Genomic DNA, 17,425 nt, shown 5'->3' on the forward strand with positions numbered 1-17,425 from the left:
AGCGAGAGAGAGAGAGAGATAGCACCTGTTCCTCTGCTATGATCCAGCATCATGGACATGAACCTTCAGTCTCATCGATTCTTCTTCCCCCAGATGTTCTGTGATGCCGGCGTTCAGCTCACTGATATTAAGATCAGGTATGATCCTCATGCACACAGACAGCTGAGCTTCTCTATTGTTCTGACATCATCTCAAGGCCTCCAGCAGACGTATACAGACGCCCAGTTACCATGACAACCTGATTCACTGATGCTCTTGACCTGCACACTGAACTCTCTCTGTCTCTCTCTCTCTCTTCTCCTTTATTTCTCTCACACAGGGTGTGTCTGTGTTGATTCCAGCAGTCATGTGATTCTGTGTGTCTGATATGTCTGATCTATACAATAATAATACTGGCGTCAAATCTCTTCATTAGGAAATACTGTCTGCCTATAATCACAGACAGAGCGCAGTACTTTCCTAAGCGCTTGGCCCTCTTTTAGACATCCCAAGTTGTTGAAGTCCTCTTATAACCACCCTATGTACATGTCCCAAGCTGCCAAATAAGAAAACAAGCAGTCGACCCGATAACCCGACTCTGCAATGATGCTCAGAGGTGTTTGTATTTAATGACTTTAGTCATAAAAGCTTCTTCCAAACTAGAGTCAGATGTTATTGTGACCTCTTCTTTACACTCCTCATTGATCACAATAACATCTGGTGTGTGAGCAGATTAATGTGAAAATACTTCAGCATTGCTATTATTTCATTGAAAGGTTTTACACAAGAATGTTTATACATTGTTATTTTGGGTGAAAGGAAGCTTGATATGTCCTTTCTGATACGGTCCACTTTTCTGTCATGGCGTGCTGTGTACGTCCCCTTGTAAGCATGACGGCCAAGGAAGTGAGGCTCCGACTCCTTGGCCAACGGCACCTTGCGTTTGAGTCCAGGAAAAAGGACATCTTTATCATCGCTGTTCAGCATGTTCAGAAGATGGGAAATCCGCATGCTGGTGTAAATCCACATCACATTTAGTACTCCCAACACTCCTTCACATTGGGGATGAAAGATAATATCACACACACACACACACAGATAGATGGATGGATGGATGGACGGACGGACAGACAGACCGATAGACAGACAGACAGATGACAGATGTAGACTTGTGTTCAATGTATCTCAGATGTTACTCTTTTATTGCTCAGATTTGATCAATCTGAGCTCACTTAGAGACTCTTCTGAAACTGGAATGACAGACACACGTGTGAGATGTGAGACTCTTTTAATCGGGTGACATTAAGGAACATCTCATTGATGTCTAGGAGATCTGATCTGTGATTTTCTTATGACATGTTGTTGATAACATGAATGAATGAGTGTTTGTGTAAAACGGGAGAACTTTGAGATATTTTGAGTTTTTATATAAATGTGCTGCATGCTTGTGTGTGTTTTCATGTGCTCATAACTCTAAGTTAAAATATCTGAAGAAACTAAAGACAAGCGGTCCAGCGTTCTCATGATCTTCTTTAGTCCTTTTATTTGAATTTCTAGACATTTTCTTTCCGCTCGTCTATAAATACATTTCAACAGCAGATGTAAGCCGGCATGCTGTGTATGAAATTATTTTTCATTTTGTATTATCCCGAGAGATTATAACAGGAGCTGAGCAGATTTGTTATAAAGCAGATTTGATGTCATTCTTCTGGAGAATAAATGAAAGATTTGAGCTGATGTCACACTGAAGTAGAATTGAGTTCACTTGTGAGGGATTCTGTTTGTGAAGTGTGTGAGATTTGATCATCATCATCAAGGACTGAGAAATGTTTTACACACACATCCCTGTCTGTCAGCATGACTCTGTCTCTCAGTCTCTTTAGATGTAAAACACTGGTGATGAGTTATTTTGAGGGTATGAAATGAGTCAGTGAGCACTAGCGAGGGTGTATTTATAGAAGCGTTGACTTCATATTGTGTGTGTAAATGAAGGGTGTGACATCATCACCGCTTGTACTCAAACTGTGTTAAATGTGCTGTACACAAACTTTAATTATAAACTCTTTTATATTTCTGACATGATCTGTGAATATAAGGTGACAGCCGACCAAACGTGTGCAGTGTACAGTGTGGTATTGAGCTGTAGACCCGTCTGATGATGTGTTGTGTATATTGACTCAGACCGCTAGTGTTCGTCTGATAACCGTCTGGATGGAAACTCTCAATCAACCCCTTTCACACAGAATATTGCCAAAAAATGCCTTCTGTGTGAACGGAAACACATCCCAGATTGATCCGAAAAGTGATCCAGAAAGGAGACCTAGTAACCTTAAGCGCCCCGTGTGAACAAAATGCTGTAAAAGCCGTGTAGTGATGACACACATCTATAAGAAATCGTAAATAATATGGCTATGAAAACAAATATTTGTGTTTGTTCGTTAACCGTAAAACTAAAGAATACTATTTGTCGTTACTGAATCAAGGATGAATGCAAGAGTCTTAAGGTCAGATGTGAGAATAGTGTTGTCTGCTTCTAAACGCAGTTTACACTTGAATTACTTTTAGCTTAGTTATTAAAACAAGAATACATAAATAATCTTGATTGTTTTCTAACCTTTTAAACCTTGAACACCGTTGTGTGCTCGTGCTGCGGAGACATTTACATCTCTCAACAAACTCTATCTGAGGAAGTAAAGAAACACGGCAGAAGCGTGACGTCATGTGAAAAGGGTCTATTCTGAAATGCTTAAAAAATGTAAATGCTAAAAGAGTCTGACCCCCTCTCTCTCTTTCTCTCTAGCGAGCAAAGCATATGTCAGGCTCGTGCGTCCGTCATGGTGTACGATGACTCCAGTAAGAAGTGGGTTCCCATTAAAGCAGGTCAGCAGGGCTTCAGTCGAATCAACATCTATCACAACACGAGCACGAGCATCAACACTTTCCGTGTGGTGGGTGTCAAACTCCAAGACCAGCAGGTAACTCATCCAAACATCAGGTTTTTGTATTTGATTTGAAAACCCTATGTGTGATTGATGCCAGTATAATACAGCCAATGTGCGAATGAACTGAAGATGTTTGGGTGGATTCTGACACTTTATCTGTGAGCTGTGAGTTACAGGATAAAAAGATGAATTTGATGTTACTCCAGGGTTAGGGGTGACACATGTCAATATTCATCATGTGTGTGTTTTTGGTCAGGTGGTCATCAACTACTCCATAGTTAAAGGCCTAAAATACAACCAGGCGACGCCCACTTTCCACCAGTGGCGTGACGCCCGTCAGGTGTACGGACTGAACTTTGCCAGTAAAGAAGAGGCCACTACCTTCTCAAACGCCATGCTGTTCGCTCTCAATGTCCTGAGCGGTCAAGATGGAGGTCAGTTGATTTTTATTGCTATTCATGAAGAACACACAGAACGTCCCGCTGGTGTGAAGTCTCCTTGCTTTGGGACGCTGGGATGGTTTGTGATAAAGTTCCTGGAGACACGAGTGGATTTAAATAAGTATGTGTGTGAATACAGATCTCTTCAACCTCAAACATTCATCTAAACACTCACATCACATGTCTGTAGTGACGATGATGACTTCACTCATTCTGTTCATGACTTCAACATTTCAATCTCTCAACAGTTAACAGTTCAGTTAATGAAAGGCGTTTGTTGAATATGTGCTCAAACTCAGAAAAGAATGAAAGAGAAACCTAAGAAACTCACACAACCACAAACACAATCCAGTACCTCAGAGATGACGTATGTTTGCCGGCTAGGTTAGCGTCACGCTGGTTCCCTCTGTGATGAACAAAGCTTCATGATGTTTACACATGTTGTCTATCAGGATCACCGAAATCCAACCGGCAGAAGTATAAAGCTAACACGATGCTATAAACAAACTACACTTAAAGTCGCTCGATTTCAGCGTCACCACCACCAAACCTCCGTCAACACTTTCAAACTTGATAAAATCAAATGTTCCCTGGTGAATACTCCGTGAATGAAACCGCAATAATGTTTAAAGAGATTTGTGCCTGTGTTGCATTATTGGTGAGATTTGTTTGTGATGACGTCTAACGTCCCCGCCAAAGGAAGTAGTTGCTTTTAGCAACTTCTTAGCAACCACCGTTTTAAGGACACAATAAGTCTTAAAAAATTGGTCATAGATTAAATCGAGAATTTTTTTTTTGGTTTTGTTAACCACAGGCCGTATTTCAGACTTTGGGTCATCTCTGAGGCACTCCATAAAGGAAGTAAAAGCATTGCTGAGGTGATGAGTGTGAATGTTTGTGTACCTCTGCTGGTGTGGAGGATGATGGGTAATGTGAGATCCGCTGGTGTGATGTTACTGACATGAGAAACTCAAGAGTCAGGTGAGAGATGATCACTCACTGTTTCTGCGTCTGTCACGGACCCTTCTTCCTCTTCACCATGTCCTGTATGTACACATCCTTTCTCCTCATGTCTGGTTACAGTAAGAGAGATTTGTTTGATTGTGAGAATTGAATTGTTTGTCATGAACGGCAGGATTGATTCGGGTAATAGACATTATAGATGTCGACGTTTCTCCTCGAGACTTTTATTTCTATGGTTCAGTGTCATCTAAAGAAGCTCTTGTTTGTTCATATGATCATGTGATGGAATCAGAGTTTCATAGATGAAAGTAATGATGAGAACAGTCGCTGAGGATTGTGTAGAGATGTAAATTTCTCATTTGTTCTTAAGTTGTATTTGTGAGAACATTTCACTGCTCTTCATTACACAAGCAAGATAATCAAATTGTTATTTATTTGGTTTGCACATGTTTGTATAATAGAAAGGTTAAGGGTTATGTGTGTGTGTGTGTGTGTGTGTGTGTCACGTGGACTCATGTTTCAGTGTTTTTTGACATGTGATCTTGTGGTGTGGTTGTGTTTTAGATGTGTTAGAATATTTAGAGGATCTGCTCTGGATTTGAAACGTGTTCTTTTGACATGTTTTATTTTCAAATCATTTGAGTTTCGCCAAAAATCATTTGAGTGAATATTAAATGAAGGTCGTGTAGAATAATGAATGTTTGTGCATGTCATTAGCTCATGGTATGGGTCAGAGGTTATCTTATGTATAATGACAGAAGATGTTTACTGACTGATGGGGTCACTAAAATGATGTATATGAAAACAACTACATGTTCTGAAAAACAGCCTTGACTTTCACTAAAGCAAATGTTATTTCATGTATACATATTTTGATGTTTGTGTGAAGTTGTTCTTGATGGTTTAGTGTTGGATGTTGTTGTTCAGGTCCTTGTGTTCAGCGTCCGCTTCAGAACGGACCCAGCACAGAAGAACTGGAGGTGCAGAGAAGGTACATTGACACTTTTCTCAGAATATGAATGTATGTTCACCGTCAATAGAATGACTGGAATGAATATTATATCTTCCCATCATGCATCATCTCAATGAACTCAACTCGTTTGAAATCATACAATTCTATATGCATGCCAGATCTTTGTTTTCTGTACACATCACGTCAGAGCAGTGCATTGTGGGTAATGCAGGTTAATACATGTGTGATGTCATCTTTGCAGGCAAATGGAAATTCAGCAGCAACAGATGCAGGCGCATATCGAGAGAGAGAGACGGTCGTCAAATTCGGGTAAAACACGATGACACGAATCATCCTGTGTTCAAAATATTCCAGTAAAAATAAATGTTTCTCTAAAATATACACTTGTCATACATGGCAATATAATTCTTGTTAAATGTTTTTAAGCATTTATCAGTCAAGTTTTATAAATTAGCTTTGTATACTGTGCTAGGCTTTAATGGACTAGTTTGATGCACTTATGTATTTTGTTGCCTATGTTGTTATAATTGCTTCCAATGTTTCCTCATCTGTAAGTCGCTTTGGATAAAAGCATCTGCCAAATGACTAAATGTAAATGTGAATAAATCTTCTCTTGTTCATGAATCCATGACGTCAGTCTTCAGAATGAAGTTTTTTGTCTGTTTTGTGTACGGATGCACTGGTGACCTCCTGTTTTTCATCCCTTTGCAGGTTCTCCATTTCAGGGCGTTCCCGCAGTTCTGTCCGTAGCTCCGCCTCCTCTGTCTATGCCACCTCCTCTGTCGATGGGCGGACCCTGTCCTCTGCCCCCACCCCCTCCGGGACCTCCCCCTCCCACTGCAGGAGCACCGCCCCCACCACCCCCTCCTTTACCTGTGTCTGGATACGGAGGTCGCGGGGCGTCGCAGGAGGAAGGTCACGCCCAAACCGGTCTCGCCGCCATGATCGCTGGAGCCAAACTGCGGCGCGTTCAAAGGGTCTTTAACATCATCACATACATCATCTCCTCACCCTCATCACGTCCAGCAGGAGTCAAACCCACAACCGACTTATATTAGCGTAGAACAGAAAGATTCATGAACGAAATGTGTGATGTTTAGTGATGTCATCTCTGTGTGTGTGTGTGTGTGTGTGTGTGTGCGTACAGGCCGAGGAAAACTGTCCGTCTGCTGCCAAGAACGTTGACAACCGCTCGAGCGGAGGGAGTGGAGGGAGTGGAGGTCTGATGGAGGAGATGAACGCTCTTCTGGCACGGAGGTGAGGAGACGTCTGTCTGTGTTTTAATATTGACAGTACACATGACTTGATGACACACTCGCTGTGTTTCCTCTGTTAGACGGAAAGCGGTGGACGAGAAGAAAGATGGAGACGGTCAGAATGTAAGTGAAAATCTCACACAGACGGTTCGTTTGAATGGCCGACAGTTGAAATGTTGAAATGAAATGTGTGTGATTCTCTTGCAGGATGATCCTAACTCTCCGTCGCCGATGTGTCGCGGGCAGAACGGTACAGTACGACTGGATTATCATCATCTGGTCTTCATTGGGTTTCAGTTGAAGCAGACACAGATGTTAGTCGTGTTGTATGTGTGAAATGTTACAGATGGTGTAAAGAAACCGTGGGATCGTGCCAACTCAGCCGAGAGATCTTCACTGGTGTCACGGTGAGATTTTACACACAAGCATTAAAAAAAAAATATGTATATAAAACCTTCTTCTTTCTCACATGTTTGTGTCGTAAACTCAGTTTTAGTCAGAGGGATTTTGTTAACATGTCGTGCATTACCGTACATGCAGCGCAATGTGATGCGCAAATGTTTTTGCAAGTTTCAGCCCGACGCAGATCTAATTTTCCCCCCCTGTGCGGCTTGGTTTAAATAGCAAACGCATTTGTGCTCGTTTGTGCACTCATGGGCGTGTTGGTCTATAAAAGAGGTGTGCTCAGGCACATTGTTGGCGCGTTGCTACTTTAAGGAACTGAAAATAGACTTCGCCATAGACTGACTCAAACCGGCTCTAAAGTCTAAAGTCAATGGTGCGTGTTAGGAATATGTGCCTATAGGCGGGTGCACAGCACTCGTACATTCTGCTTACTACACACAGAGGGACGCGCAGAAGCACACAATAATAATGAATAACAATATAAAATATTATTATTGTGGACATAAAGATAAAACTCTGGCTTGTCCTGTAGATGGTCTGCTTGCGCACTTTAATCTCTCTTTAACCTTTAAAGAGAAGTGTCTGCTCTCACTAATTCTGCCGTGTTAATATAGAATCCTCTATGGCTCGAGCGCAACTGGCTCTTAAAGGGAATGGAAGATGATGCTCTGATTGGTTTATTGCACGTTACTCATTAAGAGAATCAGGACAACCCGTTTAGACCGTTTCCCCGCCGTTAAATTAACGAAAGTGGATTCGGACCCGCCCTGAGTGCACCTGCGCCGTGCGCTTAGATCCTGAAAATAGGGCCCGAAGTGTTTGTTGTGTTGTGATCTGCTCTTATTTCATCATCAGGGTTCGGCCTGTGGGAAGCATGAATGATTCTGACTCTTTAGACTTTGACAGAATGAAGCAGGTGATGTTTCTCTCCTCTCACTTTTCAGTGTCCGCTGCTCTTCTGTTGACTTTATTTCTATCAAATTCATCTTTTCATTTTCAGGAAATCTTGGAGGAGGTGGTTCGTGAACTACACAAGGTGAAGGATGAAATCATTGACGGTACGTTTATCAGTCAACATCTCAAATGTTCTTTTGTGGAGCACAGACTGGTGTTAAACACATTTAAGGACCACGACTCTGTATAACACACAAGAGAAACATCTCATCATGTAAATGTTATCAGCTCATGAATATTAATGAGGTAACCACTTTTTGAATGAATTCCAGTGTGTGTGTGTGTGTCACTGATGTGTTTTGTGTGTGTTCAGCCATTAGACATGAACTCAGTAGAATCAGTACCACATAGTGTTCATCTGGACCCGCTCCGTGTTTTCTGGACCCAAACCCCTGGCAGAAGCTGCTGTAGCTGAAGAGGATGATGATGCCGTCCATCTACGTTGCTGCCGTATTAAAGCAGACGGCTGGATTCTCTCTAAAATGACGGCAACGTTGTGTTGTGTTTATGGAACGAAGCACCTCTTGCACTGAACTACTGTTTTCAATTGACCGTCTTTACAAAACCTTTTGCAGAAATAAAAGATAGTTTCTTTTTATTATTATTTATTTTTATTATGACTGTAGTAGTAGCGTAGTGTTTTCATGTAGGTAGTGTTAGAACTAGGAATTGATAAATAATGATATTAATGATTATTATTATATTGTTGCACATTAATTCAGAATTTGCCTTTTGTATTTTAGTTTTTCATTTTCTGTCGGTCTCATTACCTCTTTTTATGAAAGAGTTTTTTCCCCGATCCTTTTGGCTGTGATATTAAATCACAGAGGGGAGGTTTTGTATCTGTTTTAAATGGAAAAGAAGCAAACGTTATAGTGAAATGCAGAAAACATCAATACATCAGAGTATTTGTGATCATGTTGTTTATAAAAATGTTCATTGACTGCAAGGACATGTTGAAGTATTGTTGTGTTTTATGATTTCTCTTTTTACCAAGTGCTTCCTGCTTTGGAAAAAACATGATTTACAAAAAAAAGAATTGAAATAAAACTGCGAAGGACGTCTTGAATAAATATGTGCAGTTGTCTGTCCTTGGGTTTGTGGAGAACAGAACATCTTAAAAAACATTGAAATAAATGTGCAGCGTCACACTGACACACATTAAACACAAGCGCTTCATTTATTCACGATTTATACAATTAACAAATAAAAACTTTAGAATCCACGTTTGTTCATTTCTTTTATAAACTCAAGATTCAAGTCCAAAAGAGACACACATTGACACATCTGCAACTACAAACACCATGAAGAAATATATGAAGAGTTGTGTTTCACAAAGAGAGAACGCCGCCGTTTTGAAGTTGTGCATTTCATTTAATATCAATCAAACTGCAGTTGGTTTGTTTTGATTTAAGACATAATAACTCAAAAACACAGCTGACTAACACAATAAAACATGATAACATCATTCTTATGAAGGGATCATTTATCTCATGGAGTTTTTAATGTGCAATCCAATGAATCTCAATCAAACTGCAGTTAGTTTATTTCGATTAAAGCCACAACAACACAATAAAAACCATCATATGACCAGAATACAAAACACGAGTTTTTTTACCACTGAGTTGCTGATGTGGAAGCACATATATCTATGACATCATCATATGAGCGATGAATGTATTTGAACACGTTTTGAGTTTGATCATTGCCCTCGCTTGCTTGGGCCCGTTCCTGAGCGCCTCCTCTCGCGAGATTCGGAAGCGACGTGAACTCGTGTCACGAGAGGAGAGTTATTTGTATTATCGAGTGTGTGTGTGCGGATGTGAGGGGGTGTGTGTATGTGCGTGTGTTTGCGGGACGACGAGCTGTGTTGTGTGCGCGTGTTTAACGCAAAGCTGGCGGACTTCGACATGGCGTCCGGCGAAACGCTGTACATAGAGGCGGACGGCGCGGAGATGCCCGCGGAGATCGTGGAGCTGCACGAGATCGAAGTGGAAACGATCGAAACGACGGTGGTCGGCGGGGACGAGGACGAGGACGATGAACATCAGCCCATGATCGCACTGCAGCCGCTGGTAACTGACGACCCGAGTCAGATCCACCATCATCAGGAGGTGATCCTGGTCCAAACCCGCGAGGAGGTGGTCGGCGGGGACGATTCGGACCTCCGGGGGGACGACGGCTTCGAGGACCAGATCCTCATCCCGGTGCCCGGCGCGGAGGAGGAATACATCGGACAGACTTTGGTGACAGTCGCGGGGAAGAGCTCCGTGGGACGGATGGGGAAGAAGTCGGGCGGCAAGAAATCGGGCAAGAAGAGCTACCTGAGCTCGGCGGAGGGCACCGGGAGGAAATGGGAGCAGAAGCAGGTCCAGATCAAGACCCTGGAGGGGGAGTTCTCCGTGACGATGTGGGCATCGGGTGAGTGTGAAGCGGGTTTGTGCTGCATGTGAGTCCCGGGCCCTCAGGCAGGGCGTTGTCCGTTTGCAAGCCGTCCCGCTCGCGCGCAGCCTTGCCGTAGACTTTCCTTACGATCGTTTCCGAGAGCTTTCCGGCACGGTAACGCAAACGTATCGATTCGGGTGTTTTTGTTTTGAACGGAGGCCATGTTTTGGGTGTCGATGGGCGCCGCCATGTTCCCCGACTCCAGTATGGCGGCCCGAAAAAATGGCGCCGGTGCGGCGGGGTGAAGATGGCGCGAGCGCGCTGCAGCTGGTCCGTGTAGGCCGCCATGAGAGCCGCGGTTGACCGTTAAACTCGCTCGCGTTTAAATTCAGTTTCGGCGGGCTGCTCATCCTCAGAACGGCGCTCAACGTGTCTCCTCTTTTAAAACATCGACTCGGAATCTGACCGTTAGTTGCGTGTTCACATGGAACCGTGTCGCGTTGAGTTCCGGGAGGATCGTGTCCGTTTGTTTTCACAGAGTTCGACTTTAGTTTTTAACGTGTTTAAGTATCAGACGCGACGGGCTTTTGCCGCGAGGGTCCCGGGCGTGCAGATGCTGTTGTGTGAGGTAAAACGAGCGCAAGATCACTTTTAAAAGAATTCATATGTTTGTTAAGATGAGCATTTTATTTACAACATATTTATCATTTAACGCTAAACTACTACAGACATTCGTGTAGTATTATATGTGTTATATGAGTGTAGACATGATAACCTTCACGGTATTGCGATTACAACATTAAAATGTGTTATTTTCAAAAGTCTGCGTATACAAACAACAACAACATTCATAGAACATATATGTCCGCTAAAAATAAAGCCTTAAATTATTATACTATTATATGATATTGTGTGTGTGTTTGGTTTTGATCATATTTGAGATGTTTTTCTGATTTCTTCACTGAGTAATGATAAAGATCGGTCTGCTTTCAAAGCGGTTTTAAAGGTTTGAGTGTTTAGATTCAATTTGACTTTGTAGATGAAACATTTTTGCTTTCTTATAAAAGTCACAACAAAAAGAAATCACATCATGAAAATGTGAAGAAGCACATAATAGTAAACAATCAAAGTTAGACATGAAATAGTGATGTTCTGTGGACTGTCATGTGTGTTGTTTGGGTTTCAGATGATAAGAAGGACATTGATCATGAGACGGTGGTTGAGGAACAGATCATTGGAGAAAACTCTCCTCCAGATTATTCTGAATACATGACTGGGAAAAAACTTCCTCCTGGAGGAATCCCTGGAATTGACCTGTCAGATCCCAAACAGCTGGCGGAGTTTGCCAGGTGAGACCTCACGTGAACTCATCATCATCATCATCATCATCATCTCTTTTAATTGTATTATCAGGTTTAACTCTAATATGTGTTTGAGGGTTTTCTGTCAATTCATTCTGATGTTTCAGCTGCTTCCGGTCTTCAGGCGTCCTTACAGTATTGATATTCAAGCCATGTTTATTTATTGATAGTCTTTTATTAGAAGTTTGTGTTAAAGGGGTCATATGCCACGACTTAAACTAAAATAATTGTTTAGATGTAATTCAATGTTTATACACTATTTGAGGTTAATAACGCTGTATTTTCCACACACTGTGCATGTCTGTATGTCCTCTTTGCTCCGCCTCCCTGAAACACGATGATCTATTACAAAGCTCATGGCTCTGAGAAGTGAGGTGTGCTGTGATTGGCCAGTTCACCAGTGTGTAGTGATTGGTGGAATACTGCAAGCGTGTGATGGTAATGTAACGCCCCTGACCATATTTGGAACATCAGGTTCCTCTTCAATGGTACAGACAGGTACGCCCACCTCACTTGTGTTTACATGTGGGCGGTCTTAGTCAAATCATACCACGAGCTGATGTAGATGTGTGGGGGTGTGGCTACACGAGGGCAGATGTAGATGTGTGGGGGTGTGGCTACACGAGGGCTGATGTAGGTTTGTGGGGGTGTGGCTACACGAGGGCTGTTGTAGATGTGTGGGGGTGTGGCTACACGAAGGCTGATGTAGATGTGTGGGGGTGTGGCTACACGAGGGTTGATGTAGATGTGTGGGGGTGTGGCTACATGAGGGTTGATGTAGATGTGTGGGGGTGTGGCTACATGAGGGCTGATGTAGATGTGTGGGGGTGTGGCTACACGAGGGCTGATGTAGATGTGTGGGGGTGTGGCTACACGAGAGCTGATGTAGATGTGTGGGGGTGTGGCTACACGAGGGCAGATGTAGATGTGTGGGGGTGTGGCTACACGAGGGTTGATGTAGATTTGTGGTGGTGTGGCTGCACGAGGGCTGATGTAGATGTGTGTGGGTGTGGCTACACGAGAGCTGATGTAGATGTGTGTGGGTGTGGCTACACGAGGGCAGATGTAGATGTGTGGGGGTGTGGCTACACGAGGGTTGATGTAGATTTGTGGGGGTGTGGCTACACGAGGTGTTTCAGGCAGGTCTGGCTGAGCATTCGCTTTTACATAGAATTCATCTTTTGTTCTGACACTTTAATTTTTGGCATTTTACGTGTCTAATACATACATGAGCAACTTATAACACACCAAAGACACTGAAAAACACGTATTCGCACCATATGACCCCTTTAAAGTTCACAGTTAAATGTTAACACAAAATAGAGAGAACTTTATTTATTTAAAGTATTGATAATAGATGAGACGAACCACAAAACCAGTCATAGGTAGCAAAAGCCAACAAACCATTATATGAGTGTCAAAAAGATATTAAGTGAAGATCACATTCCATGAAGAGATTCTGTACACTTTGCTGCATCCATTAACAAAATTAATTAAGTTTTCATATATTTACAGTATACATTTTTTTGCACTCTCAGATTTCAGATTTTCAAATAGTTTTTATCTCGGCCAAATATTATCTCATTCTCACAAACCATAACATCAATGGAAAGTTTATTTATTCAACTTTCAAGATTCTGTACAAATGTCCATTTTGACAAATTGAAGATAAGGACTGGTTTTGTGGTCCAGGGTCACATCTGTTGTTTTATGTGGCTAGAAGAGAACAGGCCTGTGGGTAATATACTTTGTGTATGTTAATGGGCAGTAACTGGTCAAATCTCTTATTTAAAATATGAACTTCAAGCAATTTGGAAAGACTTGTATTTGTTCACTCACTATGAAACCGCAGGATTCTGTCTGTTTTACAAACACATTTAATTTTTTTTATTTCTCAGTCCCTTCAGTATGTGTCCTGTTCGGTGAGTCTTGAATCTCAGAAAATGACCACACGTTTGGTGATTACAGAGTTTAATGGGGTTTTCATGGTCACGAAGAGAAAACTGGTGGTGATGTTACTGTAACCGTTAACTTTCTCTGGTCAACAGCTTCACTGTACAATACACACACACACACAGCACAATAAGAGCGTGAATATGTACATTCAGCTGTTGCTGCCTCATAAGAGCGTGAATGTTTTGAGCTGTAAGTTCTTGTTTTATTTCAGAATGAAGCCCAGGAAGATCAAAGAGGACGACGCGCCCCGAACGATCGCCTGTCCACATAAAGTGAGTAGATGATATGAGTGTGTGTACATGGAGAATGACTCACACATGACTCTCGTAACACGAGCTGTTGTTCACGTGCAGGGATGCACTAAAATGTTCAGGGATAATTCAGCCATGAGGAAACACCTCCACACTCACGGCCCTCGGGTTCACGTGTGTGCTGAGTGCGGGAAAGCTTTTGTGGAGAGCTCGAAATTAAAGCGTCATCAGCTAGTTCACACCGGAGAGAAACCCTTCCAGGTACCTTCATATTAAACTCTCTCTATTGAAATGGTTGTGTTATTGCTCTGAAATGACCCAATGAAATGTTTCTCTTGTGTTTAGTGCACGTTTGAGGGCTGCGGGAAACGCTTCTCGCTGGACTTTAACCTCCGGACGCATGTCCGCATTCACACCGGGGACCGACCCTACGTTTGCCCGTTTGACGGCTGCAATAAAAAGTTTGCTCAGTCCACCAACCTCAAATCGCACATTCTGACACACGCGAAAGCCAAAAACAACCAGTGAGCGCTTCTTTGTGTGTCCTAAAGCCCCGACGCTAAATGCATCTTAGCACTGGAGACGTGGACCGACGCAATGCTGTGCTCGGTCGCTCGCAACCAATCAAAGAACTCGAAGGAACTTCCGCAAGTTGCGGTGACCCCTGCATTCATCTCGACCCGGAGCTGAACCGGGCCCAAACAGACCTTCCTGAAGCCCTCGCGTTCAACAAGACGGCACATTTCAGACGCTTTTTACCACAAAGACGACAGATGACGACATTTGGACTGTAGCTTCAATTTTCCACTTTTACTTCAGTCTCTCTGCTCCTCATAGACATAAAGCTTTTAATTTTGTATTTCTCAAGTGTGCATATTGTACACTTCTTTCTGGGATATGTTTAGTAATGATCATGAATTATCCCTGACGACTTACGAGTGGTGACGTGTTCTTCACAGACAGGGTGATGATATGAGTTACTGTAAAATGATGCTCAAAGTATTTTTACGTACCTTTCTTTATGTTGGCTTTTGGTGTTTTGTATGGTTGTATTGGAACCATTAAATGCTGGTGTGAGATCATGTAGAATTGAGCGGCAGCGAGTCGGCCTGTGTGGTTTCTGCTTTGAACCGTAGCACACGTGAAGAACGTCTTGGGATCCATTTCAGCGAAGTAAACTGAAGTGTTAACTGTTGATGTTTTTCTTTGTTAGAATGTATGTAAAATCTAAAATATCAACTATCCTTTGTTAATATTTACACTTCATCTGTGTTTCAGTGAGTTAAAATTAAAAAAGAGTGGGAAATAATTTGTCACATTCATTTGCATTAAAGCCGGAAGTGAATTAAGTTTTCATTTCCTTTAATCTGTTAGAATAAACGATGATATTTTTGGCAGTACATTCGTTCTCGTGTGTTTTGTAAATCTGTCTGTGAGTCTTTCTTTAGTGGAACACGACAGAAGATATTTAGAGAAATGTCTCGGTGGTTTTGTGTTCATACATTGGAAGTCAATGGAGTTCAGTGTTGTCTGATGATGGACGTTCTTCACAATATCTTCTGTTGTGTTCTGAAGAAGAAAGAAACTCACACAGGTCTGACATGACGTGAGGATGAATAAATGATGAAAGAATGATCGTTTTTTCTCTTCATAGCAAGGGTTATTTATCTGTAAGGTCACGCAAACAAAGAACAATCCATGAAACTTGTAAATGAAGAGAAATGATGTTTGTAAACTTTAAACGACAGACATCTATCTCTTCACTTCTTTTCATATATTGGGTAAAATACAACTTAAAGATATAAAACCATATTAACATTTTTGCTGTATTATTTCATCTGTTGATTTATGTTGACCTTTCTTCAAACCAAACGGGGCTTTATTGGTGATGAAAGGGTTTTGTCCTCAATATCAATGTTCTCATGGTCTTGTTAAGTTTGAAGTCGATTGTGTTTAATCCTCGTGTGGTGTTCGAGTATGTGACGCCTGTTTTCATTGAGATCAAGTAAACATGTCAAGTATTTTAATATACATGTTTAATAAAATGCTGTCTTAACCTGTGACGCCATTCAAGGGTTAATGACAGGAAGTGATATCACTTGTTGAGGAAGAACAGCATGACACAACACGAGTAAGTATTAACAATAGATGTTGGTGTTTGTTGTGATGTCTTCTGAGTTGGAAACATTCAGAAATCTGTCTTGATTTTGCAAATTCAATGGTTGTCCATGATGCCCCAGAACTGTTTGTTTTCCTAAATTCTTCAAAATATCTCACTTTGTGTTCAATAGATCAAAAAACACAATATTTGTGTCACAATATGGTCATGGATGATGTCACAGAACTCAAAATTGCGAACATTCTTCCAAATGTCTTTCTCTTGTGTTCATCGGCACAAACACATTTATTTGAAACAACCTGCAGGTGAGTAAACGATGACATAATGTTCATGGTTGTGTGAACTGTCCCTTTAAGGTCATCCTGGAAACATTCATACATCCGGCCTCAGACCTCTGGTGTTTCGTGATTCTAGTGTCTTAATGTTTATTAACCTCCAGCAATCCAGTCGTTGATGAGCCTTTTTTGCACAAGAGCTTTATTTTGCTTTGGTTTCTTTTGTTTTGATCAGATATCCTCAAGAAGGAGATGCAATGACAGAACAGGTTTGAAAAGAGATCAAGCCGGTTTAGACGGAGCTTGGTCTTCATGAATCTGTGTGATGAACAGGTAACGCTGATCAATTCTGATGAATAAATCAATGTGATGATGCGCTCTTCACACCTCCACATGAAACTGAAGGTTGTCTGCGCGCAGCTGCGAGTTTCAGTTGCCTTGGCAACACATTTCTGTTCCCATCTGAGATGCAAGGAGGGCATGCAGCTGTGAGCTCCATCGTTCACCTGCTGTGATGTCAAACACATCTGCAACAATAACATCAGTTCATAAGACGTTTAGAAGGTTCGGTGTGATAGTGAAGGGTGAATCAGTGCGGTGTGTTTTGGTTCTCTAGAGGTCAGATGCGAGACATTTTTAAATAGGAATAATTTCAACGTGATGTGATGCTGTGGCTGTGATTCTGTCATCGATCGAAAAGGTTTTCATCGCATTGTTTTGTAGTTTTCCCAGAAGCAGTCACCATGTTCAATATTAATGAATATCAATATTCCTTCATGAATAAGCCGTTTGGAATTTCGTATGAAGATTCTCTTGAATCACTCCCTGCAGTGTGATCAGGACGTGAAGCGGAGGGTCTTGTGTCTCACTGAAGGGGATTATTTCATGATAACAGACGGCTGCTTGAACATTATCCCTCTTATTACACGACTACTGGACACATGAGGAAACACTGGACATGAAATGTGAAATATTTGATTAAGCATATTTTTACTAAATGAGATTGTCGTGACTGGCCAATCAGAATCAAGCATTCAAACGAGCCGTGTAATAATATATAAATAAAGCACGAGACAGAAGGAATAATCATAAAGATTCTGTGGTCCTCATTCAGGGATAAATGAATAAATCATTGACATAATGCTTATCCATTCCTGTAAGTCAGT

At 41.8% G+C, this 17,425-nt stretch overlaps 2 protein-coding genes across 4 annotated transcripts in view; both read left to right on the forward strand.

Moving 5' to 3' along the window:
* evlb (Enah/Vasp-like b) overlaps nt 1-9,136 on the forward strand; it is a 12,798-nt gene extending 3,662 nt beyond the window's left edge. Inside the window, exons 1-13 of one of the 2 annotated variants that reach the window (XM_079474003.1) lie at nt 1-137; nt 2,780-2,954; nt 3,178-3,355; nt 5,252-5,315; nt 5,539-5,606; nt 6,009-6,274; nt 6,445-6,554; nt 6,634-6,676; nt 6,761-6,803; nt 6,900-6,960; nt 7,814-7,874; nt 7,959-8,016; nt 8,226-8,989. The exon at nt 1-137 is cut by the window's left edge and continues 399 nt beyond it. In XM_079474003.1, the coding sequence (XP_079330129.1) occupies nt 52-137; nt 2,780-2,954; nt 3,178-3,355; nt 5,252-5,315; nt 5,539-5,606; nt 6,009-6,274; nt 6,445-6,554; nt 6,634-6,676; nt 6,761-6,803; nt 6,900-6,960; nt 7,814-7,874; nt 7,959-8,016; nt 8,226-8,263 (1,251 nt within the window). In that variant the 5' untranslated portion in view covers nt 1-51 and the 3' untranslated portion in view covers nt 8,264-8,989. Of the gene's footprint in view, nt 138-2,779; nt 2,955-3,177; nt 3,356-5,251; nt 5,316-5,538; nt 5,607-6,008; nt 6,275-6,444; nt 6,555-6,633; nt 6,677-6,760; nt 6,804-6,899; nt 6,961-7,813; nt 7,875-7,958; nt 8,017-8,225 lie in introns of both variants that reach the window. The other variant, XM_079474004.1, reaches the window with a different exon arrangement.
* A 483-nt stretch (nt 9,137-9,619) lies between these two features.
* Nucleotides 9,620-15,968, forward strand: yy1b (YY1 transcription factor b). Of its 2 annotated transcripts, XM_079474006.1 has the most exons (6): nt 9,620-10,333; nt 11,484-11,646; nt 13,557-13,580; nt 13,826-13,886; nt 13,968-14,126; nt 14,211-15,968. In XM_079474006.1, exons 1-6 carry the CDS (start codon nt 9,751-9,753, stop codon nt 14,391-14,393), a joined length of 1,173 nt encoding a protein of 390 aa, XP_079330132.1. In that variant the 5' UTR covers nt 9,620-9,750; the 3' UTR covers nt 14,394-15,968. The 2 variants fall into 2 exon arrangements, with proteins under 2 accessions (XP_079330132.1, XP_079330131.1); XM_079474005.1 differs by lacking the exon at nt 13,557-13,580 and having other exon boundaries at nt 9,659-10,333; nt 14,211-15,962.
* The last annotated feature ends 1,457 nt before the right edge of the window (nt 15,969-17,425 follow it).

This window comes from Barbatula barbatula (assembly GCF_947034865.1).
Source record: "Barbatula barbatula genome assembly, chromosome: 15".
Lineage (NCBI taxonomy): Eukaryota > Metazoa > Chordata > Actinopteri > Cypriniformes > Nemacheilidae > Barbatula > Barbatula barbatula.